The 25,147-nt window shown below is 41.8% G+C and overlaps 1 protein-coding gene across 5 annotated transcripts in view; it reads left to right on the top strand.

Annotated features, from left to right (window-relative positions):
• Nucleotides 1–25,147, top strand: part of CNTN3 (contactin 3) — a 246,970-nt gene that overhangs the window by 37,978 nt on the left and 183,845 nt on the right. For 4 of the 5 annotated variants that reach the window (XM_037905324.2, XM_043551777.1, XM_043551778.1 and 1 more), the window contains exon 2: nt 18,184–18,300. In XM_037905324.2, coding sequence (XP_037761252.1) covers nt 18,246–18,300 — 55 coding nt within the window. In that variant the 5' untranslated portion in view covers nt 18,184–18,245. Of the gene's footprint in view, nt 1–8,814; nt 9,064–18,183; nt 18,301–25,147 lie in introns of all 5 variants that reach the window. The other variant, XM_043551776.1, reaches the window with a different exon arrangement.

Here is a 25,147-nt window from a genome sequence, read left to right as displayed (position 1 = left end):
TTTTTTTTTTTGAGTAAACCATTATATTACCTTGTACACTGTTAGTGGTAGACTTCCTCAATCTGTTGAGATTATATTTGGTTAGTGGTCGTTGAGTCCCTGTGTTTCAGTTGCATGGGATCTATTTACATTTCTTTCAGTAGCAGCTTTGTGAGTTTTTTAATATTCGGTAGTTCTTTTGAAAATTCTTCCACTGGTTCATTTTCAAGTCTTTCCCATCTTAAACACCTTCAGTACCTTTATCTCCTGATATACCTATTTAGGGACAAATGTTCGTGCATGGACTTGAAAATGTACATGGACTATTTTCCTTCAACCAACAGAACCACCTTTAGAGAATTCACTTACGTCCATTTTATGATCCGAAATACTGTCTATTCACTTGTTGCGAATTATACCTGATAGGTTATGCGCAGTTCAGGTCTAGGCTGAGGCACACGAACAAAGTCCACAACTGCAGAGTTCCCAAAGACATTAAGTTTATTACGCTCGAGCTTGGTGCCCCCTTGCTAGTCAGAAGGGGACCCCGAATGCAGGTTATACAAAGGTTATATACCTTTTAGCAAAGCATGTTGCCCTCGTGCATCGGAAACCTTAGCCAGTAGACAAACCCTTTTCTTATCTACCACGTATCCTGCTAGGTACATTCCCCGTGCTAAATCATTACTTTAACTACACAACATGGCCCTAAAGCAATGCATCAGTAACTTTTCTTATCAGGATGGGAGGCCCACATCAAAAGGCCAGGAGGCAGGGAATTAGGAACAGCCAAAGAACAGAAACCGGGAGTCGAGACAGGCTGGAGACAATGGGGTGGGGGGGAGGTTTCCACAGGAATGCAGTATCTAAGGCACACTCTTCCTGGTGCATGATGTGCTTGCTTTTAGACAATGGTGGGCCTCAGACCGAAATGGAGTCACCTATGCTAACTTTTCCTTAACACACTGGAAAGAATGTGAGCACAATCCACCCTCTCCCACTAATAAAAACAAAACTAGGTAAGCAATCTCTTCCTAGAGAGGAAGAGAGACTTAGGGGAAATCACAGCAATAGAAAGAAGAGGGATTTGGCTCAGAAAGACATGTTAAAAGAATTAAGTGCACTGGAGCCAGTTGGTGCCATTCCAAGGTAAGCCAGCTGAGAATCTGGCCCAGTATGAATAACTTGGGTTAGTGATAATTGAAGATAGTAGAAAGGTAAGTCTACAAATGTTTGTATAAATAGCAAGGAGGGAGAAGGAATTATTAGGGTCGTGCAAGGAGCTATAACAAATAGAAATTTCTTGATAAAATCAAGAAATTGAAAATCTAGACTGAATATAGAGAAAATGCTGTAATAGTGAGATCTGTTACACTGCGGAATATCCCTCTGTGGGAAGGAATGGAGACTGCATCATATGAGACACTTAAAACTAGACAGGACAGACCAGCAGGAAATATTGTGTGAATAATTCTCCACTGGTGGGGGCGTGGGCTATGCTTCTACTTTCAATTGGTCTATGATCTGGAATTGACAATTTGAAATGTGTTGCCTCCCCAAGATAGAGGACTTTGCTTTTCTTGCTATTGTCTGATTTGGATCTTGCAAAATTTATGGAATGAAAGCTGGAATTAAGGGCAGAAATTTTATATTTGTAAAATAAAGACCGTACCGTTAATTATTGCCGGTTTAATTTGCAAAGCTTTTTTTCTACAAACCAGATCACTTCTCTAGCCCCATCCGCCCCCTTGACCTCGTGTTTTCAGAGGTGGTTGGGGTGGGGAGGGGGTGCAACGTGGGGAGGGAAATCTTCTTTTTTTAATAAACTTCAATTTATTCTAGCCAGAGAAATTTTCAGAACATCATACCTAAAAATAAGTATCTACTGCTTCAAATTTCAGACAGACACCTGGCATTCAGTCATGGAGTCTAATTCTTGAATTGTCCTGTGTATATATCATTTTATCATTAGGCTGTGAGTTCATCTCATAATTTATCAAGATGAGATTCTAATAATCTCTTCCCTTTGCCAAAGACATGCTGACCTCTAGTGTCAGTCCCTCAGTTTATTTTCTGCTTTGTGATTTGTGATCAATATAGAAAAATCAGTTCTTGTTCTGTGTAGCTCTCTTGAGTTCCTGGAGTTTCTGATTAATTTAGACTCAGTGACTCTTCAAATTCCTCCGGTACAAGCTGAAAGTTTAACTTAAATTTATCAGCCAGATCTGATATATCAAATAAAAACCCAGCTATGAGGAACTTGTGAGTTTGTATTTGATCTTATTTTTGCCACCCAAAGTCATATCTTGAGACCCTGAACTAAATTCCATTTCACCTTGAATCTCCCTCTGCGCTTTCTCTCAAACTTTTTATTCTCTCTCTGTCTTCCACATTGCGGTCCTTTCAGAGTGTACAAAATAATTAATAAACGAGGGTCTTAGCTTTTGGACAGCTAATTTTTGAGAGAAAAATATCAGTCTCAAAAATTCTTCCTTTTGCCCTTTGTTAGTGTTTTCAGAAGAATGTTTCTAAACTCCTGAGGATCTGCTTGTCTCCAAAATTATGAGAAATGCATAGCAATAGAATTAAACTTGACTTTTCTGTGCACGTAAAATAATTATTCAAACATTCTGAAATAGTTCCTTCCAAAAGGACACATTCTCATTTTCTCCTTCAAGGATTATGTTCAAGTTCTCATTCATCTAAAATCAACAATATTTCTAACCCTTGTAAGCTTTTTCCGGTTAAAACCATGTTCTTACTTTCTCCTACCGGTTCACATCTCATGTTGTAATGCCACTGTTCTCCTTTTTCTTTAGGGTATTCCCAACCATAGATTTACCTTTAGACTCTTTCCCAAAAAGCATGAGAAATATTCTCTCCTTGTCTTAATCAGTGTGTTTTGCACTCAGTAGCAGCCCACTAAAAATATATTCCTATGCCTGTGACAGTGTGACAATTTAGTGTATATCTGTGTGTATCTGTATCAAACTACAAACTCTGTTTGGTTTTGTGAGCAGTATTGGGTTGTAAGACTATCCTGTGCCTTCCCTCTTATCCAAGGTGGAGTCAAAAGGACTGGCATTCCAAGAGGTGTTCACAGAGGATGAACAATTCAGAGCCATGAAGGCTTGCTTACAGGGAATGAGTTCACCCTGGCAGTTCAGTAGGTATGCTAAAGAGGGTGTCCAAGCTGCAAGAAACCTGTTTTTCCAGTCTGGACTTCAGGTGTGTGGTAACCAAGCAGTGACTTACCCAGTTTGGGGAACCTTGGTCACCTGAGGGGGAATTTGAGGCTGACCAGGAGGATCACATGACAGAGGGGACTGGAAATGTATAGAAGGTCTGCGCTTATCCATCAGAACAAGAAGGCAAAACTGGGAAGATGGAGAGATGGGTCTTAAGACTCTGGAAAGCCGGCCCAAAACTCAGGGGGCTCTCAGAGGGTAAAGGCATTGGCAAGCAAATTTTTGGCATGTAGTTGTTTGATGCTTTTGCAGGGATCAGTAAGTCTTCTATGCTTTCCCTGAATAAAGAGAGTGTGTGCGTGCATGCACGCATACAAGAAGTTGCATTGCAAAGCCTCCATGGGACTTGCTTTATCTGTTACATATCATAGAATTGTAGGACTGGAAGGGACCTTGAGAGGTCATCTGGTCCAGTCCCCTGCACTGATGGCAGGACTATATGTCCCTGAAGGGTTAAACTGTAAACCAGTGTATCCACAAGTGTGATGCTCGGGATGGTGGGAGGGGCGGTTATCACTGGTCTTTGAGCCTACGGCAGCTCGATTGCCAGGTTCCACTTCCAAGAAGGAGTAGCAGAGAGGGTGTCTGCACTCCAGGAGTGAGCCTCAGAGGCTAGAGCCAGAGACCATGCCTGGATACTGCTCAAATCTAGTGGGCTTAGAAACACACAGGATCTAGCCCTGGGATCCAAACATGGCAGCCTGGTGAGGTCTGTCAGCTGGTGGTAAGCATTTCCCCACTTGGAAATGGCAGCAGACTCAGACACCGATCTTCACTAGGTCAGCATGATCTAGGGTCAGTTGCATGGAGGCCCGGTTCAGCTATGCTACCTAATGCTCCCCCAGCTGTCTCTGCCTCATAATGAACCTTACTGAGATTGGGGAAGGATTGTAGATGATACAGTGTGAGAATCCACATAGGTTAATTCTCACCACTGGCCAAGATCAGTTTGTGCAGTGTGCATAGGGGTTTTGGGCTGATGGGGTTCCTGAGGGTAAGAAGAAGGTGAAAAGCAAGCTACGGAGCAAGAATTCTCCTTGTCCAAACACCCTGGACTGGGACACCAGGATTTCAGTCTCCTCTCTACCTACAAGGGTATCTCTACCTACAAGGGTATTAAGAAACAGAGCATTGTGGGAATCAGTGGGTTCTGAAATTCTGTCTGAACAAAGTGATTCCATAGGATACAATAGATCAGAGAAATGAGCGGCTGGGTCGTTGGCTTTTCAAGATGTAGTTCAGCTTAGGTGAAGGAAGGGAAAAACTAGATTCTATGGAGTGGCTATCTTTTAGAAGCAGAGCAAAATAAAAGTGGGACTCAGGAAGAATTACTTATAGAAATACTTTTTTTTTTAAATGTTGGTCAGAAATACAGAAAATGTTAAAATCACATTTAAACACAAGCCGGTATTTCTTCAGACAGATCAGAAAATCAAGTGACAAGGGGAAAAAAAAAGGTTATTCAGGTATTGAACCCTGTATTCTGGTATAAAAGAGTAAGAGCAAGGTTATCAAACGTTCAAAGAACTCAGCTGGATATTGTCAACGGAGAGTTCGTTGATCAAGTAGCTAAAATAGAAAAAAATGAGCCCTAGTACTGCAGATGGCATTAAATTATCACTTGAAAAAAGAGAAGAGATGCTGAATAGATTTAAAAGTAAACAAACTACATGTCATGAATTCTATAAACAGTGAACAACATACAGGGCAAAATCAAATAGTGAGAAGAAAAATAAACATTAATTTTTGTGTGACTGCTTGTGATAGTTTTCAGCCAGTTAAACACTAATGAAGACAGGTGAAGTCTTGGCTCCATTGAAATCAGTGGGCATTTTGTCATTGACTTCAGTGGAGACAAAATTTTACACTCCAGATTGTTCTCACTGTATACTATTCTCTTTGGTGGCAGTAGGAAGTCTGTCTGTGTGACAGATAACCTACTGATAGTGAAATAAAAGATATAGCAAAATTATTGAACAAGAAGGCAGAAAAAATGAGCCCCAAAAAGTTCACTGGGTACTGAAGATCCTGTACAACATCAGGCAAGAGGCAAAAAGTGGACCTAAGATGTGAGGAAAGTGGAGTCTGGCCATTTAACTTAATTCTTTAACACCTGCTGCCTGCCAGCTGGTAACTGGGATGTGCAATTTGATAAACGTGGTTTGAACGGACATGGTTTTGCATCAGTCTTGAAAGCACCAGCCCCAAAAGCATCTGGCATCTGAAAATAGTTTCTTGCAGAGGAAGTGTTTCTGGAAATTGTTGCATGACTGGCTTGTGCCTGCCTGTTTGTTTGTGTGTGTCTTCAGCTGCACAAATAGCTCTTGGAAAAATTAGGTTAATTATCTGATAAAATAGCTGAAAAAAAAGAAGACAGGTTGAAGAGAGAAATGTGTTAGCGTGACAGTTCTGGTTATATACTAAATTGTAAAAGCCCTGGGGAAAGAGATCATGGAAGTGGTAGACATACGCACAACACTCTAGAAAATATATGACAGAAGATGTTCTCCCTCAAGTGCAATGTTGGAATAATCATGAAATGCTGATGTTAGAGAGAGCCAGCCCATGGAGGCCAGAAGAGGTTGTTTGGGGTGTAGTTTTTTGTTTTTATTTTACTTGACAGCTCTGTCTGTGCATACACAGATGCAGCATCCAAAAAAGAGGTTTCTGAGAGTGTCAGCATTATTCTAAATAACACAAAGATAACCACACCTGTAGTTTGATAGCACACGGCTTACTAAGACTAGGGAGGGAATGCAGTCTAATGGATAAAGCAGGGGGCTTGAAGAACCTCCTGAGTGCAAGCCACTGATCCATTATGGCCCTGATTCAGGAAAACATCCCTATTTAGGAAAACACTTAAATGTGCGCTGAAATTCTATTGATGTTAGTGGGACTTCAGCACATGCTTAAAGTTCCGCATCTGCTTCAGTGCTTTTCTGAATTGGGGCTTATGTGACATGGGACAAGTCACTCTTCTCTCCGTGTGTCTGTGTCTCCGTGTCTACCTGTAGTTTGGCCTAATAATATTTACCTACCTCACAAAGGGGTTTTGAGAGGCTTAATTCATTAATGTTGGCAAAGCAGGTTTAGATCATTGCCTGGAAGCTGCTAGAAGTGGGCAAAGGATTAATAATTTGCTGCAGATCACCTTATTGCATGGTTACAAAGTCTGCTGTACACCTTGCATCAGGTGCTGTAGGAGGAAATCTGATTAAATTATTCAGCTTCCAAGACACACTATCTGGCAAAGTTCGTGTCTTCTACAGGCTAATGCTGGGCTACCTAAAATTTCCTTTTTGGTAGTTTCTGGAGCATTAAATTACAGACATATTTATTCTTCCTGTTAAGGATGAAGGAAGCTCAACCTTTTGTAAAGTACAGAATCCTCAACTTGTATCAATTAACAGCCTAAGGCAAACTGCTTGTTTGCCATGAGCTGGGTAATCATGCTGTATGTAATTGAATCAGTGATTTTTCCCTATGTTTGTAATATCGCAGACTTTACCTGTGAACGCCGTGTCATGGTGATGATGACGCTCCTATTCCTTGAACAAATAATTGAATAACGATGAAAACATTTTTCATAGCAGAGCATGTCATGGAACTGGAATAGTGCCACATGTTTCACAAACCTAGAGCACTTTAGATTTTCTGAGCAGCCAGCTTATTGTAATGCTGAACCTTTAAATAAAAATATGCAGACAAAGTGTGGTGCATCCCCTGTTCTGGCACAGCTGCTTTCTGTGGAGGACTTGGGAGGGGAAAGGTGATCGTCACCTTTCTGTTCCCCCAATCCTGGGGCTGAGCTAGCGGCAGGCATAGTTTAAAAGAGCCCAAGGGACGTTCAGAAGGAATGGCACACTAAGGACCATTCTGCTGGCTGGACATAGCTGGCCCTATCCTCCAACACACCGTCTGCCCCAGAGACAATGGGAATGTGGGGCATACAGGTGACTGCTGGCTCTGTACCACTCAGGGTAGAGCAGTACAGCCACACAGGGACTGATGATCTGACCCATTGTCTTTCTTTTAACAAAGAAAAATGAGTTCTAAATATAAAACTAACTGCCCTTCCACCCATCCCCACATACACCTCTTTGTCCTGGATAACTGAAAATAGGAAGTGACTATGTACCGAAATGTGAACCAACAGCACTGCTGGAGGGATATATATTTATTTCTTTTTCTTTTGAAAAACCCACCACAGTGTCATCAAGTTCATAAAGGACTTATTCTGTTATGTGTATAAGCTTCCCAAACACAAACTGGTTTACACCCTTCAATATGGCCAATGCTAAACAGTCAAAATTCATGACTCATGAGATCTCCATTTAAAAGGGTGCATTTTGGATTATCTTCATTTACTTTCTGGTTATTGAGCATTTAGAGGTCACATTTTCAAGCTCCAGAAAAGCAAGAAAGTAGTTGTCCTGTAAATTAGGAACTTCTCTGGGAATGTGCGTTGATATTTTTTTTTCCTTTTGGTAAGTCACCTAGTATAGTGTCATGTTTACAAACCAATTTTCCATGTCAAATGAAACCTATATTTTCAAACTCATTCCTAGACCCGGTTCTGGAATCTTTGTTTGAACAATCTGAAGCCCCAAAATGACCACTATTAAACACAAAGAAAAATATTTTGGTAATAAGATTGTGACAAAAACCAAGAAGTTATGAAATACTGGTTGAAATACAACACTGATTTCAGTGCAGTGCTGTCCATAATTTCCCTTCCTGCCTTTAGCTGTTGCAGAAGAGATTGTATAGTACATGATACACATATTTCCGACCCCGGCAAAAGCTAATAATGGAAGAGAGTTAGAAACAGAGATTCAGCTGTAATACTGAACAGTCTTGTTTTTACTGGTTTTGGCCATAACTGCTTATTGTGATTTAGTAGAGTCATTAATAAATATTCTCTCATCTTTCCTCAAAAATGCAGCTGTACAGTCAGTCAGTTACATGCACAATGTTTCCAGTAGCATCTTAAAGACAGGTTTACTTCACTGCTTCTCAGTGGGCAAATATTTGTTCAGCAGAATTAATTGAAATGCCAGTAGAGGAAACAATAGCAGGTGAAAGGAGATGGCTCTCCAACAGTGCTTTGGAGTGACACAATCACTGTAAAACTGGGCTAGGTTGAACATGTACCAATGAAAATACCCCAATGTATTTAAAACAATAAATACAAGACTCTGTTCAGCTTAATGCAATAAGAATAAACCCTTATTTCAGTTTGAATTTGGATGATGTGCATTATCTCTGAGAACAGATTCTATTTTGTTGACAGATGTGGGCAGGGAAAAAGTCCAGAAACACCTTCATGATACACTATTATCTAGCAGTGTCCCACTAAGATCTGTTGAGCAAAATTCTGCTTCTGTTAGCATCAGTGAAACCCTTTGACTTGAATTTGGCCCTGTGGGTACACTAATGCTAAACCTTCTTTAAAGTGTGCTATTCGGGCAAATGGTTCCCTAGAGTTTGCTCATGAAATAGAATTCAGATTGAAAGTGTACACAATAGAAAAGAAAAACAACCAATAGGGATTTATTTTTTATGTTGGAATGTTTCTTCTTCATAGAGAGGAGCAGCAAAGAGCATGGAAGCCAGGACAGAGCGACTGAGAGCAAAAACACAACAAAGACTTCTGGGCTCCTGCCATCTTTAAAACTCTGGTTATTGACAAAGAAGGGGAAGCATTACGATAAGGGTCAGACAGACGTGAAGTTAAGCCAGGAGAACGAGATAAGGCTTGGGAGATGGACAATTGCAGCTGTGACTAGTGGAGTGTCATGTCACTTCCAGACTTTCCCCTCTTTGCCCCTCTTAGGTAATGTACAAAAGACATTTAAGCTAATGCTGTTCCCTAGCTGACTGTTCAGGAACATTAAATGAGAACTGTGGAGTGAAGAGCAAATAGAGGTGGTTTCTGTGCAGTCCCACCAGTGTACATTTGACATACTCCTCGATAGACCTACTCAGGCCTAAATGAGTAGAATTTGGCCCAGAGTTTGTGAAACTTACACTGAAATACATACTGGAATATTCTCCTCCTCCCCTTATTGGTGTCTGCTACTCAGCTGAGGAAAAGAGAATAACTTTTTAATGTGACACATAATAGTGCTGGATTGTTGTTGACCCTTATCCATATGTGGCCCACGTACGGGCAGTTGCAGTCCCTCCTAAAAGAAGTACAAGGATGTTTCCTTCTCTATGCCTTGGAGATGACCAGAGCTGCACAAGGGACCCGTGGGAGGTGTAATGATGTTTACACTGTATATCATTTGGCTGTAAGAGGTCTCGTGTGCTGTTCAGGGTTCCAGACAAGATGTGGCCCCTGGTAAACAAGAAAGACAAAGCTGGAACATGAGTTGTATGGAAGCCAGTTAGTTGTTGTAATTGTAGCTGCTTTCTTCAGTTAATGCCTCCTGCTTAAGATAGACTGTTTTTTGGGTTTTTTTGGTCATGAAGGAAGTGAGGGCCTCACCTCCCTCCACACTGACCTTCAGATAGAGTTATGTATTGTGCAGGCTATACCGCACACCTCTCCTTGACCTTAAAGGCACAATCCTTCCCCACGCAACCTCTGTGTGGGGTAGTTCTGCACTGCCTCCAGATCAGGGCTGTTCCTAAAAGGTCTAATCCAGCCTACAGTGTTGTTAGTTTGTAGGAACAAAGTGGCTATGTGATGTCCATGCTTCTAGAACCCTGTAATATGCAGAACAACAGTGCACTGACTTGGCAAATTTAATAGAGCACAGATTTCTTGAACATCTCTGTTTAAATCTGAAAACTGCTATTTTTAGTGAAAGGGAGGAGGAGATTCAAGAGACTTTTACCATGATGTCTCATTATTTGTCAAAAGATCTTACTGGGAGATTATTGCTAAAGGGAAATAGACAAGCAAATATACAGTATAATGAATGCATATGAAGAAATTATTTTTTTAGTAGACATGGATGTGCAATTATATAGCAGGAAATTGTATCTTGCTGCAATATTAAGTGCAACATTTTGAATAGCAGAAACACTGGAGAGGTGAACTTTTAGGTAATACAGAGATGGCCAAGCTTAAAAAAAAAATGCTTGTGGGCAGACCAAACAAAACAGGGGTGACCAACCTGTGGCTCCGGAGCTGCATGCGGCTCTTCAGAAGTGAATATGCGGCTCCTTTCATAGGCACTGACTCCGGGGCTGGAGCTACAGGTGCCAACTTTCCACTGCTCAGCCCCAGGCCTCACCCACACTCCACCCCTTACCCCAAGCCCCCCCCCCCCCCCCCGAGCCTGCTGCACCCTTGCTTCTCCCTCCTCCATCCCAGAGCCTCCTGTACACTGAAACAGCTGATTGCGGTGAGCAGAAGGCACGGGGAGGGTAGGGGGAGGTGCTGATTGGCAGGGCTGCCACAGGCAGAAGGTGCTGGGGTGGGCTGTGGGGGGCTGATGTGGGCTGCTGACGTATTACTGTGGCTCTTTGGTAAATTCTGGCTCCTTCTCAGGCTCAGGTTGGCCACCCCTGCAAAGCATGACAATTTCATTTCAGCTCCAAAGGGTTAATTAGTTGACAAGCTAGCATGCTTTCTGCAGGTATTCATGGGACACTAGCAGCACTGTAGTCAAGGTTTAGAGTGACTCGTCCTTCCTAAAACTCTAGTTTCAGTTTCTTGACTTCCTCAAAACAGTGCTTTTGGGACCTCACGCAGTTTTCATGCTCTCCTCTTTCCCGAAGCATTTAAAAAAGGTTCTAGAATCCAGGCAACCATTTCTGAGTTATCTACGAGTTCCTTTTCCCAGTCTTTGTTAAAAGTGCCACAGCACAGAGGTTTTTTTGGGTATAATTGTACAGTGTATAATTTTACATGACTAGTAAAATTATTTCATCATAAGAATTTGTCCCTAATCACTGTTGCTAAATGGAAAAGCAAGTTGCTAAAGTTGAAAGGCACAATCGTAATCACTGTAAGATTTATTAGAAGCCGGCTGATGCTGTATAAAGCTCTCATCACTCCAGAAGGCTGGGCTCCAGCGTGGGTATTATTTCAGCTAATCAAGTCAGCAAGGACAAAACCCAGTGTGCTAACATGAGCAGTATGCCGATGGGCACATTTACTATCCCTCCACTCTCTCCACTGGCACTGTTCTTTTGTCAGGGGAGTGAGTTTTCGAGTTCAGGATTCTTGTAAATTTGAATCTCTCAGCTGACTGGCAACACAGCTAGGAGCAAGGACAGATGCAAGGCACAGCGTCCTACCTCCTGTATGCTCCCTCTTGGGCTTTTACATCACATGATCTCCCAAGGACAGCTGGCATGGTGGGCCTAATTTCAAATCTTCCAGTCTTAATAGCATTCTTCAAATCCCTGGGCAAACGTGAGTGCTTTCATGTTGAGCGGTGGGGACCAAATGAATTCTGTTCCTATCTCCCTGTCCTCTGTTCTACACTCACCCTAATAGGAACCCCATACCCACAGTGTTCACTTTGTCTCCCTTCAGAGTAGCAGCCATGTTAGTCTGTATTCGCAAAAAGAAAAGGAGTACTTGTGGCATCTTAGAGATTGGTTAGTCTCTAAGGTGCAACAAGTACTGCTTTTCTTTTTGTCTCCCTTGACCTTCTCTTGACCATATTTACAAAACAAATAAAGTTTCCCATACCAGGAAGCATCCCCATCCTTCCTTTTCTTTGCTTGCTAGCCACCTGCTCTCCCACTTGGCTAACATTATGCTGGTCCCTCCTTTCTCCCGGCCACAACTGCTGCTGTGATGGGCTTTGTTTTCTAACCTCTCAGATGAGGTGCCACCAGGTAGCAGTAGGGAATCAGGATCATTGATATGTATGCTGGAGGAGAAAGCATGGCCTTGACTCCGCTCTGCCTACCAGAACTTCACCCTGCACCCTCTCCCCACGTGGTCCAACCCAGCCAAAACCCTGGAAATGAGCTCTCCCCAAAGATTAGCTGGAAAGTATTAAACGTTTGTCTCTCCCTTCTTTATCTCCATTGACAACTCCATTATCTTTTGCTTTCGCACAAGCTGTGTAACCTTTAACCTTCCCTCTCCTTCCCACTCCCAGGGCTTGCTGATTCTGTTTCCCTCTTTGGAAGATCTTCCTTCCCTTTCCTACTCGAAAACCTGTTTTCCATGCTCTGCTCACCTCTTACTATGGTTACTGGCACTTTTTCCTGTCCACCTCCCCCGTGTCAAGCACCGACTTAAGCTCTCCTCTCCAGCCATTCCATTCCCTATGCTTCTCCCAATCCTTTAGCTTTACTGTTCCCTTCATCGCTTTGCCCGTCCTCAGAAATACTCTCTTCTTCTATGCCTGAAACAGTTCCCTCTCTCTGCCTGCAAAGCACTTGGTGTCCTCTTTAATATCCCACTTTTAAAAGCCCCTCTTTGAGCAGTCCTTCCTGCCTGCTCCTCCTCCTCAATCTCCCTATGTCCTGCATGGAACCAGATACACTGTGCTTGTCATGTGTTTGATTTTACTGTCTTAGAACCTCAGCAACCTCAGCTGAGCAGCCTGAAGTCCCATTCACCCCGCACAACATCAGACCCACTGACTGTTTTAGCTCGTTGTGTGCTGCAAACTTACTATGCAATTACAGCTAGGTGACCTATGTGAATGCCGTTGTACCACAGTGTTCCACGAGTAACAGTATTTAGTCCACTTTTTTCAATACATTTGTGTAAAATCACTGCAGCAGCAATGTACACGGCACAGTACTATTAGTGCTTCGTAGTTCTCATGTTTCTGGTGCGGAGGGGGTTCTTCTATAACTTAATGTTCCCAGTGGTATTTGTTTCTTAATCATGGGGCTCGGGGATTTCCTTTATAGGCAGGAGAAATAGTCAAATGTGTGGTAAATTCTCTTGCCACACAACATTGCTTCAGGGTTTTGGCTTGTACAAAAAAAATATGTTTGTCATGCAGCTGTCACATCAATAGAATTTAAGCAAACCCTAATCCCTTTGCTCATTTTTACTGGAGGTTGCTCTAAGTCAAGTGAGCTCGAACATTTGAGCTGTTGCCCATTCTGAATTTCAAATTCCTTCCACGTCATTACAATTATGAATGCGTTTCAATATATTATGTATGCCTTCCCTAGCATAAATTCAGTACAGTATGTCATGGTATAGGACAAGTACAGAAAGCATCTGCCACAAAAGAACAGGAAGTCCTAAAGCAGCGTGGTTGGGATTTTGTGATTTGGTCACCAGTGTTTCAGTTTGCTTGACATCTGGAAGGATGTGCTTGTCAACCTATATATTGCATTTAGGGAATACTTTAAAGGCAAACACGATGTGAATACATTGTTGCAACAAAAGAACAAAAAGTTTTGATTTTCCTTCTTTGAAGGAGATTCTTTTCTTGGTTTTAAAACTGTAAATATTAATACTGGAATTGATCACCTCTTTGTCTGTGATTGTTTATATGGTACCTTCAGTGCCTACATCTGATTTTAATTTTTAGCTTCAGAGGTAGAAAGAGTTATTAGGTTTTTTTGTCTTACAAAGAGTTGTCTGGGATTGTAATATTTATCTGGCTGCTTTCAGATGCCACAGTGAGGAGCACAGTATAAGGCCTAAAACTTTAGTGGCTTTTCCATGTGGTAAATTGTTTCCTCATACGTTAGCCTAACCTACATATGGTACCTACCATAGTTTAGATCAGTGGCTCTCAAACTGTGGTCACGGATAAGTGGTGGCCCACAGAGAGCTGCTGGGAACATTCCTAACATCCAACTTCTAAATTGTTTTAAAAACCATGAAAATGCAATATTTTCCTAAGATAGGACAACATTCTGGTATCTTTACTCACTTGAGCAGCACCTTGCTCTGTATGTAGTGTCACTGGGACAACTCATGGAGTAAGTTGCTTTCAGTGTCAGAGCATGAGAATTTAGCCTGAACTACATAACAAACACTGGTTTCAAAGTAGCAGCCATGTTAGTCTGTATCCGCAAAAAGAAAAGGAGGACCTGTGGCACCTTAGAGACTAACAAATTTATTTGAGCATGAGCATTCGTGAGCTACAGCTCACTTCGTCGGATGCATTCAGTGGAAAATACAGTGGGGAGATTTATATACACAGAGAACATGAAACAGTGGGTGTTAACATACACACTGTAAGGAGAGTGATCAGGTAAGGTGAGCTATTACCAGCAGAAGAGCAGGGCGGGGTTGGGAAACCTTTTGTAGTGATAATCAAGGTGGGCCACTCCAGCAGTTGACAAGAACATCTGAGGAACGGTGGGGGAATAAACATGGGGAAGTAGTTTTACTTTGTGTAATAACCCATCCACTCCCAGTCTTTATTCAAGCCGAAGTTAATTGTATCCAGTTTTCAAATTAATTCCAATTCAGCAGTCTCTTGTTGGAGTCTGTTTCTGAAGTTTTTTTGTTGAAGAATTGTCACTTTTAGGTCTGTAATCGAGTGACCAAAGAGATTAAAGTGTTCTGCGACTGGTTTTTGAATGTTATAATTCTTGACGTCTGATTTGTGTCCATTTATTCTTTTACGTAGAGACCTTGCAGTTTGGCCAATGCACATGGCAGAGGGGCATTGCTGGCACATGATGGCATATATCACATTGGTAGATGTGCAGGTGAACGAGCCTCTGATAGTGTGGCTGATGTGATTAGGCCCTATGATGGTGTCCCCTGAATATGTGGACAATCACTGTAGTTGCCACACAAATGTTACGCAGTTGTGAAAGGCAGGGGAGGTTCTCTGCAGGGATCATAAATGGAAGGGCGATTGTTCCACAAGCCTGTCTGGGGCTTTGTGCAGAATCCAACCCTTGCTGGAGAGTTGTTTGTTCGGATATAAGCTTATTATAGGTGGGGCTGTCAGCACTGCATATTATTAAGGTTGTTCAACACTTCCTACTTGAAATTTTCAGCTGATTGTGTAACTTTGCCAAATTTTAACCATTCAGGTTGAAATTTCCCACTCCAGATGTCTGCTTCAGGCTGAATTGTCTTGGAACAGTTCAGCCAAAATGTTTGAGCTGTTTCTGAGAACAAGGATAGGGGAAAATACTTTGTTTTGCCCTTTACAGATATGCTGGAAAACTTTCCTTTGAGTTGCTCTAGTGCCATATGCTTTAGAGCAGAAATTTGAAATTTGTCGGGGCACCTTTGTATCAGGGAGGTGCCTTTTGGTGTTCCTGTGAAAAACCACTCAAATATGGCCAAGTTATCAGCCTTTGGAAAAAGTCACCCGCTGCACGTGCTCAGCAGAACTTCTTAGAGTTTAACAACTGAAATCTCTGAGGATTGCATCCTTGCAGAGCACATTTGAACCTATCTCAGCTCCTACTGCTGACCAAACTGCACATGCAACGTTCCCACAGAGTGACCGAGCATACCTGAGCCCAGGGGGTCCAGCGGGGCTTTCCCTGTAACTGCTATTCCTGGATACTCTCCACGGGGTTGCGGCTGGGAACTAGAACTGAAAGAAGGGAGCTTTCTCTGCTGGGCACTCAGTGACATCTCCCCCTGCTGGAGCCCAGGCAGTGAAATCTGCCTGACTCAAATATATTGGGCACACAAGCAGGGTATAGGGTGAGGTTTGAAAGGAAAGGAGTAAATTGGGATAAGGATCCTGGTGAGACTGGGGGTGGGAGGGAAAGTAGAGAGAAACTCGAACTGGGGGTGGTGGTGTCAAGGCTGGAACAGGGAGGCAGGGGGACTGAAGCTGGTGAGGGAAACAGTGGGGGGGACTAGGGGCCAGTTGCAGGGGATTAGGGACACCTGTGATTGGCATAGGAGCTGTGGGGAGAGGAGGCAACTGTGACTGGCTGTCCAAAGAGTCTGGGGACAAGGAGTCAGGGTGGATTGGGGAGGGGACAGGACTGGAACTGGCTAGACAAGGAGACTAGGACTGGGATGAAAAGATGGGATGGGAAAGAGAAACGACAGGGACAGGTTAGAGGGGAGTAGGCAGAAGGGGAAAAGCTTGGGGTGAAAGAGGCAGAAGGGTTTGTGAGCCAGAGCATAGATTGGAACCCAAGATTGCTGAGTCGCACCATTCATCTGCTCTCAGCAGATATCTGTGAAAGCCACTGGTGATGTGTCCCATTCCCCTCTAGTGCTGGTCCACACAGAGGATGTCACCCTACTCCTCTGTCAATTATTCTGCTAGTTCAAGTAGCAGAAGTCTGTGTGGTGGATCTAAAGTTCCCAACCCTGTTGCTGCCCCATGTGGATGTCAATATGATGCCACAGGATGGAATTTCTGGTTTTTTAGTTTGCCTTTTTTTTTTCCCCTAAGAAACCTAGGAAGTTACACGAACTATGTTAAAGGAACGTTATTAAGGTTGCACGGTCAATCACTCAGGACCATCCTTTCTCTTCTTATAGCCCCCTGCCTCATTTGCTACACACCTTGCAGCTTCTGCACCAAATAAAATGGGTCCTACAGACAAGTCTCCTTCACTACACAGCCCTGACCTAGAGCATCATACCTAGAGCATCTTCATCCTATGCCCTGAATGAGGTAGGGATCCCATGGAAAAAGTAGTCAGTGATAATGGAATTTAAAGACTGTGTCATAATACATGCGCACAAGTGGACCGAATCTCTGGCAACCTAATATTTGAGCGCTTGACTTGGCAACGTTAAAGTAATGTCCGTATGGAACACAACAAATGTTGCTTATTGCCACAAACAATTTTTCCAAATGTGAGCAGAGAATAAACTGATGGGATATTGTCTGCCAGAGTGTACAGACATCCTAAAACAATAGTTCGGAGACTTGCAAACTGCCCTGTTCATCTCAGATGGGATGTTGGTGCTGAAACCTGATGAAGGCACTATTAAATGTATCTTGCAATCCTAAACTGCCTGTCAAAGGTACCACATACCCCAGTTGTGTCTTGCTCAATTGCTAAAATCTCCAGTTCCCCCTCCACAACCATTACAGTGTGGTTATGTATCCTCAGTGCAAAATTCTGCAACATAAGCATAAATAAAACCTTGGCAACATCAATTTTATTGTTTTTTACATGTGTTACAATGATTGCCAGCATAATGGTGACAATACAAGTGGAATAAGAGCTGTGCATGTAACAGCAGCTTGGACACTGATTCAGTTTCATTGCTGTTTGCCTCTCGTGCCTTTTCATACTTTGAAATGAAGTAACCTCTGGTAGTACTTGAGACCCCAATGCTAGTGAGATCAGCACAGATCAGTGGAGGGTTCTTTCCTTTACCTCTCCTATGGTCCTCTGAGTGAGGGTTGGTTTCCCATTCTTATCATGAGTCAGACAGAGGTAAGAACACTTGAAGATCATACTAACCCTAGGGAGAGGAGTGGTGCTGGCTAGTTTTCCCATGTTTCCAGTGGCAGGAATAGCAGGAGGTGAGGAATGAGGAAGTGGAAGGAAAGAAATGGATGGAAGCAAATTTGGGGGGGAGAGAGAATCCCAAACCACCTCTAAAGCTGAGCACATCCCCCATCAGCCTGTGACGGGAACTGGGCAGCTCTGCTGTTCTTTGCATCCCGTGTAATCTGTCTGTGTAGTTTTAGGCTCCAATCCAGCAAAGCAGCTAAAGCACACACTGAACTTTGTGCTCAAGTAGTCCCACTAAATCAAACTGGGATTGGAACTGTGCACATACTTAACTGCATGGCTGGATTGGGGCCTTATTGCATCTATATTGCTTTTATATTAGCATGCTGTTTACATGAACGTGAGGGGGGAACAAACTCACATGCGTGCCCGTGTGTTTTCTTAATTTCCAATCAACTCTGCACTATATTGCACTTCTAATTATAGGTTTGCGCTCTTCTATGGCTCATGATTGAGCCCTAAATAGAAAAGAGAGTAATTTCTAAGGATTTAAGTGACTCAATCTGCCATTATTAAAAAGTGCTTTCATAAGGAAACGAGGTTTTCATTTGAATCCTGTGATCACACTTTGTGTGTGTATATATTGTTTTAACAGATTAAAGGCTTTGCGTGGAAGACTGTGGCTGGATAAGAGTTACTAACTTTTGGAAATTGAAGATGGTGCTACCGTGGAAACAGTTGTTCCTGCTTTCATTCATTGGCTGCCTTGGAGGTAATGATATATGATAATCTCTAACTTCTAAATTAGAACTGTACTTTGGTCACTTCTTTAAGGAAAAAAAAAATTTGAAAATGCCAAGGTAAACTATATAGGAGTCAAACATGCATTGTAGAATTTAAAATGTCAATAGTATTCTAAATAACTGTTCTATTCATTTGTTACATTGGGCCACACTATTCAAACAGGTAAAAGATTTGATGTTATTGCAGATGTTGTTAGTTATGCTTATGTTGTAGCTGTGCAAATATTTTGAAAAAAAATCCTGTGGGTATTAAATTTAGATGGGAAATGTTGCACTTCAGTATATTACCCAGGCAGACTGCTTCAGCTTTTGTTACAACTCCATATACTTCAGAATGGGTCTGTTCACAAAGGATACTACTACTCTCACCACACCAGTTCACAACTTGTAGGTTGGCTTTTTCCACTCTGGCAGCCTAACTAATTCACAGTGCCTGGAGCTTTTGATGCCTTAGAGTTCTGCTCTCCTGCTGTGACCTTAACTTTTCTACCATTTCATTCTTTCATTGAGGTCAGCAGCGGCTCCTAATTTTGCTTTGTGGTCTTGTGTTCTGTGTGTGTTCTTGTTTACAATCTCTAATCATCTCAGAAGGTGGAAAGGAACAAAGAGCCCTATCTTGTCCTTTGTAGCTACATCCTGGTAACCACATCCACAGTGACTTCACTGCTTATTTGACTTCACTGGGATTGCAAAAATCAGAATTCGCCCACAGTGCCCATAGACGCCCTGCCACCCTCCTACCCAACACACACATTCTCCGTCCAACAAATGTAGTGTCAGTATGTTTTTATTGTTCTAATATCAGTGGTCATCCCAAAGAAGTTCAGTGTTATTTTGAGCCACCTCATTCAGTAAGGCTCTTGGATGTACTCGAATCTGCAATGAGAGAAGAAAAAAGACAAATTCCTTTTCAATAAATCACTTGGCAAGTCAAGGCAGAGCACAGGTAACAGACTGACTACAGAAGTAGAGAAGAGATCTGAAGTGGCAGAGGGCAAGTCTCCAGCAAACACATTCCTGCCCTGTTGAAAACCCTAAACGGATGATCTCCCTCATAGGCTTTTACATCTGGACACATGAATGTGGATTTAGAGACATTTGTCTTGCTAAACAGGGCCTCTAAAGATGATCCCTCTGAAGAGCAAGATCTGGTGATTGACTCTATTGATGCCTGTTGAAGTGAAGGAGGAGAAGAAATCTGTTATTTCTGAAGTGGTGTATTAATTGCAGAAATAATGTCTGCAGGCAAAATTCCTACATCTGGAACAAAAACTCTCTCTAGGAGAAATGCAGTTGTTTTTTCTTTAAAACATGAAAGGCGGCTCTAAACATAAAATCTATAAGCAGACTATGGGCCAGATTCGGGACCTACACCAAACAGAGGGCGTTTATTCTCTGCAAAAGCACTATTAACATATGCCTATATTCTGTCTGGTGGCAGTGCTAATTGGTGTGCAGAAGGGTGTGCTGGATTAGGGATGTGGGCACATAAGAAGTTGGAGCACTTCAGGGCACGAGACTGGGACCCAGGAGACCTGTGTTCTGCTCCTGACGCTGCTGCAGACTTGCAGTGTGACCTCGGGCAAGTCAGGTAACCTCCCTGGGACTCAGTTTGCAAAGCGGGGGTACCAGTAGCACGAACCCCATTTGCAAAGCGGGGGTACCAGTAGCACGAACGCCATGAATTCAAACATTAGACAAGAAAAATCCCATGATGTTTAGAAATACGAACTGCCTTTCTTTTTAGGGCTGCCTTCTGGTTATGAATTAACACTCAAATTAGGGGGGCTTCCCCTCCCTCATCACCTGCAGACCAATGGGTATAACTTTGCCCTTCTCTTTTTCTTCTCCTTAGTTCCCATCTGGCAGTCAGCGTCTCCTGTGTCTCTAGTGCTTACCCCAGGCACACTCTCCTTTCCACCTCATGGTCTGTTGCGTCTGGGGCCTTACAACTATCTGTCTTCCTTGGGGTCCACAGGAAGTCCTATAGCATTAGGATAGAAGGGAGAGGGCCGCAGGGAGTCACTTCCATACTGCGGGAAATCTTGGGATGCTGCTGAGGAGGATGTTGTTGTGTGGATCTCCTCCCTGCTTACCCTGCCTGGTTTGCTGCTCAGCAGCATGTTCAAAACCTGGAAGATGAGGCTCTGCCCTGGAGGAGCTCATCAAGCTGGGAGCAGTGGCCTGTGGTGGCCAAAGGCTGCAACTACAACCCAAAGCCATCAGCCGAAGGTTCCACCACATCCTCTGCTATGGGGCCCACATTCTCACTGTGTGGGTACTAACTTATTCAAAACCAGCATATGGAGCTTGCCCCCTTATCCCTGGGGTCTGCATTAGCTTGTCCCTTTGCAGTTCCCATCTTCAGAGCCTGAAGAACATCCACCACAAAGGTTGGGTGGAGGAGCCAGGGTATGGATAGCTAATTTTCCATCGGATTATCCCCAAGAGCAGTTTGGAAAGAGGTAAGCATTTATCCATTAAAAATTTCCTTTAAAAAAAAATGTCTATGAAAATGTTCTGATTTTTTCCATTTCCCCTCTTTCTCTTTCCCCTTCTTTTCCCCCTCCTCAACCACTTTTCCTCCCCTGGAAAAGTGGGGGAGGCAACAAGGAGGAAAAAGGAAGGAAAAATCAAGGAACCCTCCCAATTTTTCATTGAGAAACTGGAAAATGTCAAAAGAAATTAAGGGGAGGTCATTTTTCATTGAGCGGGGTAGGGGAAATCTGAACAACCTTTTTTGGTTCTCTCTATTCTCCCTCTGCTGCGTTTTGTCAAAAATGTCAAACCAAAAGTTTGGGATTTTACTAACAATTTTTGCAGGAAGGTTTTTTGTGTGGAAAATTTTGACTTTTTTAATTTAAAACTCCAAAATGGAAAATTTTTCAGCCAAGAATGTTTAGTTTTCAGATTTCTGGCATTTTCAATAAAAAGTCAAAAGTTTCCCTGCAAAATTTCTATAAAATCAATTTTTTTTTCATTTGTCAATTTTTTTCCCATAGGGAAGGGTGGGATGGGATGAGACACTTGCTGACCAGTTCTCCCCAGGCATATTACCTGCGAGGATTTGTCTAATCAATGTATGTACAGTTATTTTAAGGTTATAAATATATTTACAATTTAAAACAAAATCAGTTTGTGTTACCCACCTGCCAACTCATTCCAGGATTCTTTTACCTTTGCTACTTTTGGGGAATTACTTGCAGGGTCAAATGCAACAGTACCCGTTGTATTTTGGTAAAAACCTGCAATATGCATGGATAATCAGTAACTTGTCTAACAGGGGGTTAACATTCAAAGATGTTACAGGTTCTCTATTTAACAGAGTTAATGTTCAAAGGCAGAATGTTATCAATTCATGTACAAAGTAAACAAAGATTACAATTACCCTGTTTACTCTAAATAATCAAGATTTTGTAAAGAACAAGTCAATACCAAAACGTTTTCAAAATCTTTATTAGCAATCTAAGCATATTCCAAAGTGGTATCCCTACTGTAGTGTTGAGCCTCATATTCCCAATGGATGTTGATTTTGTTTTGTCATTAGGAAATTGTTTCTTATGTAAATACAAACTATGTGTGAATGTCTGTCTTGTCATAAATGACACTTCTCCTGAAACAGAAACGTGTGTTGTTTATAGTATAATGAATGAATTGGTGTTAGTTACAGCATTGCTGTGTGTGACTAGTGGTTCTTTCAGGTCAACTGAGCTAGGTTTTTTCCTGTTGTTCCACAATTACTAGTCATTTTTGGCTTTAAAGTCTTTATTTGCTCCATTACTTGTACCTGGAGTCTCTTCTTGTGGAATTAATGATGCTTATGCTGCTTGATTTTAATGTTAGTTAAATGATAATTAAATTTGATTTTTCTTTTTACATTCTAATTTTCAGGAATATAAATGGTATTGGATTCTGGAATGGCTTGAGAAGGTCTAAGAGTACCATAGGGATCTCTTTCATGCTTTATAATTAATGTCATGCAGTAGAGTGTAGTGTATGGAAAAGCACTGTGCAGGTACAATGCTGTTGTGTTTAATATGATTAAAGTTTGTCCAAGTTTAAATAACTCTCTTTATTTAAATGAATACTTCATGCTCCATAGTAACACTGCTAATTTGTGATTCATATATATTATGTCCTTGGCTGCACCTGTCTAATGGTTTATAGATAGGCAGTAAGAATGTTCATAGCCTTGGCTTCTTACACATGCTATATTGATTGTCCATTTTAAAGAATTGGATATTGCATTAAAAGGTACTGTATGCTACCGTCCAAAACTTAGGAAAGAAACAAAGGGAAAAGTTAATTAACCTACTAAGAGTTCTGCCTATGGAAGCTATCTACTCAGATGCTCTCCTGTAGTAGGGAAATGCTTGAAAAAATGCAAGATGTTACAGTATGATCAACATATCTATAACGTATTCAATAGCACCTCATAAAGGTTTAAAGGAATTGTCTGAAATGGGCAATCTCTTGTTAATATGCACAAGTGTGCCCAAATGCAGATTTTTGGATCAAATATTTATTTAAATATGTTGTAATGGAAGGGTAACTCTTTTACAGCTGAGATAACATTGACATACTGTGATGGGTTGGATCACAGAAACCTCCTTGGGGCTGCCAACTGATGTGCCAAGACTACTTCTGCCCCTGCTTTCCCTGCCAGCTTGGGACTCCAGCACCACGTCTTGTTGAGCCAGACGCGCCCATCTGCTCCAACACATACCCAGGGTCTGAACCACATACCCCAAAGTGCAGATTTAACTGAAAGCAACTTAAGAAGCGTTCCTGTCTTTAACACTCAGATGCCCAACTCCTAGTGGGGTCCAAACCCCAAATAAATCCGTTTTACCTTGTATAAAGCTTATACAAGGTAAACTCATAAATTGTTCGCCCTCTATAACACTGATAGAAAGAGATGCACAGCTGTTTGCTCCCACAGGTATTAATACATACTCTGGGTTAATTAATAAGTAAAAAGTGATTTTATTAAATACACAAAGTAGGATTTAAGTGGTTCCAAGTAGTAACAGACAGAACAAAGTGAATTACAAAGCAAAATAAAATAGAATACACAAGTCTATGTCTAAGAAAACTGAATACAGTTAAAAACCTCACCCAGTAAGCTTCCTTTTACAGACTAGTCTCCTTCTAGTCTTGGTCCAGCAATCACTCACACCCCCTGCAGTTACTGTCCTTTCTCCCAGTTTCTTTCAGGTATCCGTGGGGGTGGAGAGGCTACCTCTTTAGCCAGCTGAAGACAAAATGGAGGAGTCTCTCACAGGCCTAAATAGACTTTCTCTTGTGGGTGGAGACCCCCTCCTCTCTCCTGTGCAAAGTCCAGCTCCAAGATAGAGTTTTGGAGTCACCTGGGCAAGTCACACGTCCATGCATGACTCAGTTTTTTACAGGCAGCAGCCATTGCCCCCATGGTATCTTGAATGTCTCCAGGAAGACTTCTTACGTGGATTGGAGCCTTCCAACATTCTTTGTTCATTAAATGCTTTTTGATTGGGCACTTAACTTTGCAAATTCCTTTCTAAAGAAGCTGACCAAATGCCTTATTAAGGTTATTTAAAATCAGACAAGTCCGAATACAACAATGACACATGCATAGAAATAGGATGAATATATTCAGTAGATCATAACCTTTACATAGACATGTTACATGGCATATCTAGCATAAAGCATATTCCAGTTATGTCATCTATACATTCATAAGCATATTTCCATAAAGCCTTGGGGAGGGGGGACCGTCACACATAATAACGAAGGTTAACACTTTAGGACAATGCCCAGAAGAGGGGAGCACGAGTTTCACAAAGCAAACAGAAAATTCTGAAAAGTAAGCTCTTTTAAGGTGACTGGAGCTGGCTGCCCCAAAAATTGGGGCACCTAAAATAAACTTACTTCTAAAAATTTTGTCTTAATCATCCAGAAAGCTGGTAATGGGTATAATCAGTTGGTCTGCAACACTGTTTGTTGACGATTTTATTTGGCTTCACGCAGCTTCAAGATGCAGAAAGTTGCAGAGAAAACTAGCTAAATAGCTTGCGCAAATGAACACTCCAATAACTATGAAACTCAATGCCTAATCCTCTACAGCTATTCCTTTAGCATCCTCAGCACTACACACTGAGCTTTTTAGCCCTAGAAATGACTTCATTTAGAGAAGTACATGGCCTCTTGATAAAGTGAAAGGAGTCCATCTATTGAAAAACGTTGTGCTCTTTTAAAAAAAAAAAGTTATTTCATGTCATGTTAGCCCTTTGGGTTATCTTTAAAGGTGTCTTACATTTGAAAGCAAGTCTTAGTTTTACTGTTTATGGAGAACTGTAATTCTCAGGATTCAGCATAAACTGCCAGGTAATTTGTTCTAATCCATGTTGTATATAGCATTCTGAGTTCAAACGGACATACCTACTCGCATACTGAATAATTATAGAAATGCATGTTCTAGTTCTGTACAAAGAGAATTTCAGTAAAAGATACAGTATGAGAGGAGCAAGCCAAAATGTGCTATTTATAAGCCGATTTCCTGAATAAAACAATGACTTGCAGAGTTTATATCAACAGCAATGGGACTTTTTCTGATATTTCACAGAACAATATCCTAGCCACAGACTGCAACATGTGGTTATTAATCAATTAAGTTTTGGGCTGAAATATTTAACTTACAATTTATGAGTGCAATGCCAATGAATGAACCATTAGTGCTTGAGGTGCAAGTGATTTAATGTGGAGAATATTATGTCTCTTGCAGACTGCAATTTTAGCTAATGCTTTTTACAAATTATTCATCTTCAAAAACATTTT

The sequence above is a fragment of the Chelonia mydas genome, chromosome 7 (genome assembly GCF_015237465.2).
Source record: "Chelonia mydas isolate rCheMyd1 chromosome 7, rCheMyd1.pri.v2, whole genome shotgun sequence".
Classification (NCBI taxonomy): domain Eukaryota; kingdom Metazoa; phylum Chordata; order Testudines; family Cheloniidae; genus Chelonia; species Chelonia mydas.
The sequence above is the reverse complement of the archived record's forward strand: the minus strand, read 5'-3'. Positions and strand labels throughout refer to the sequence as shown.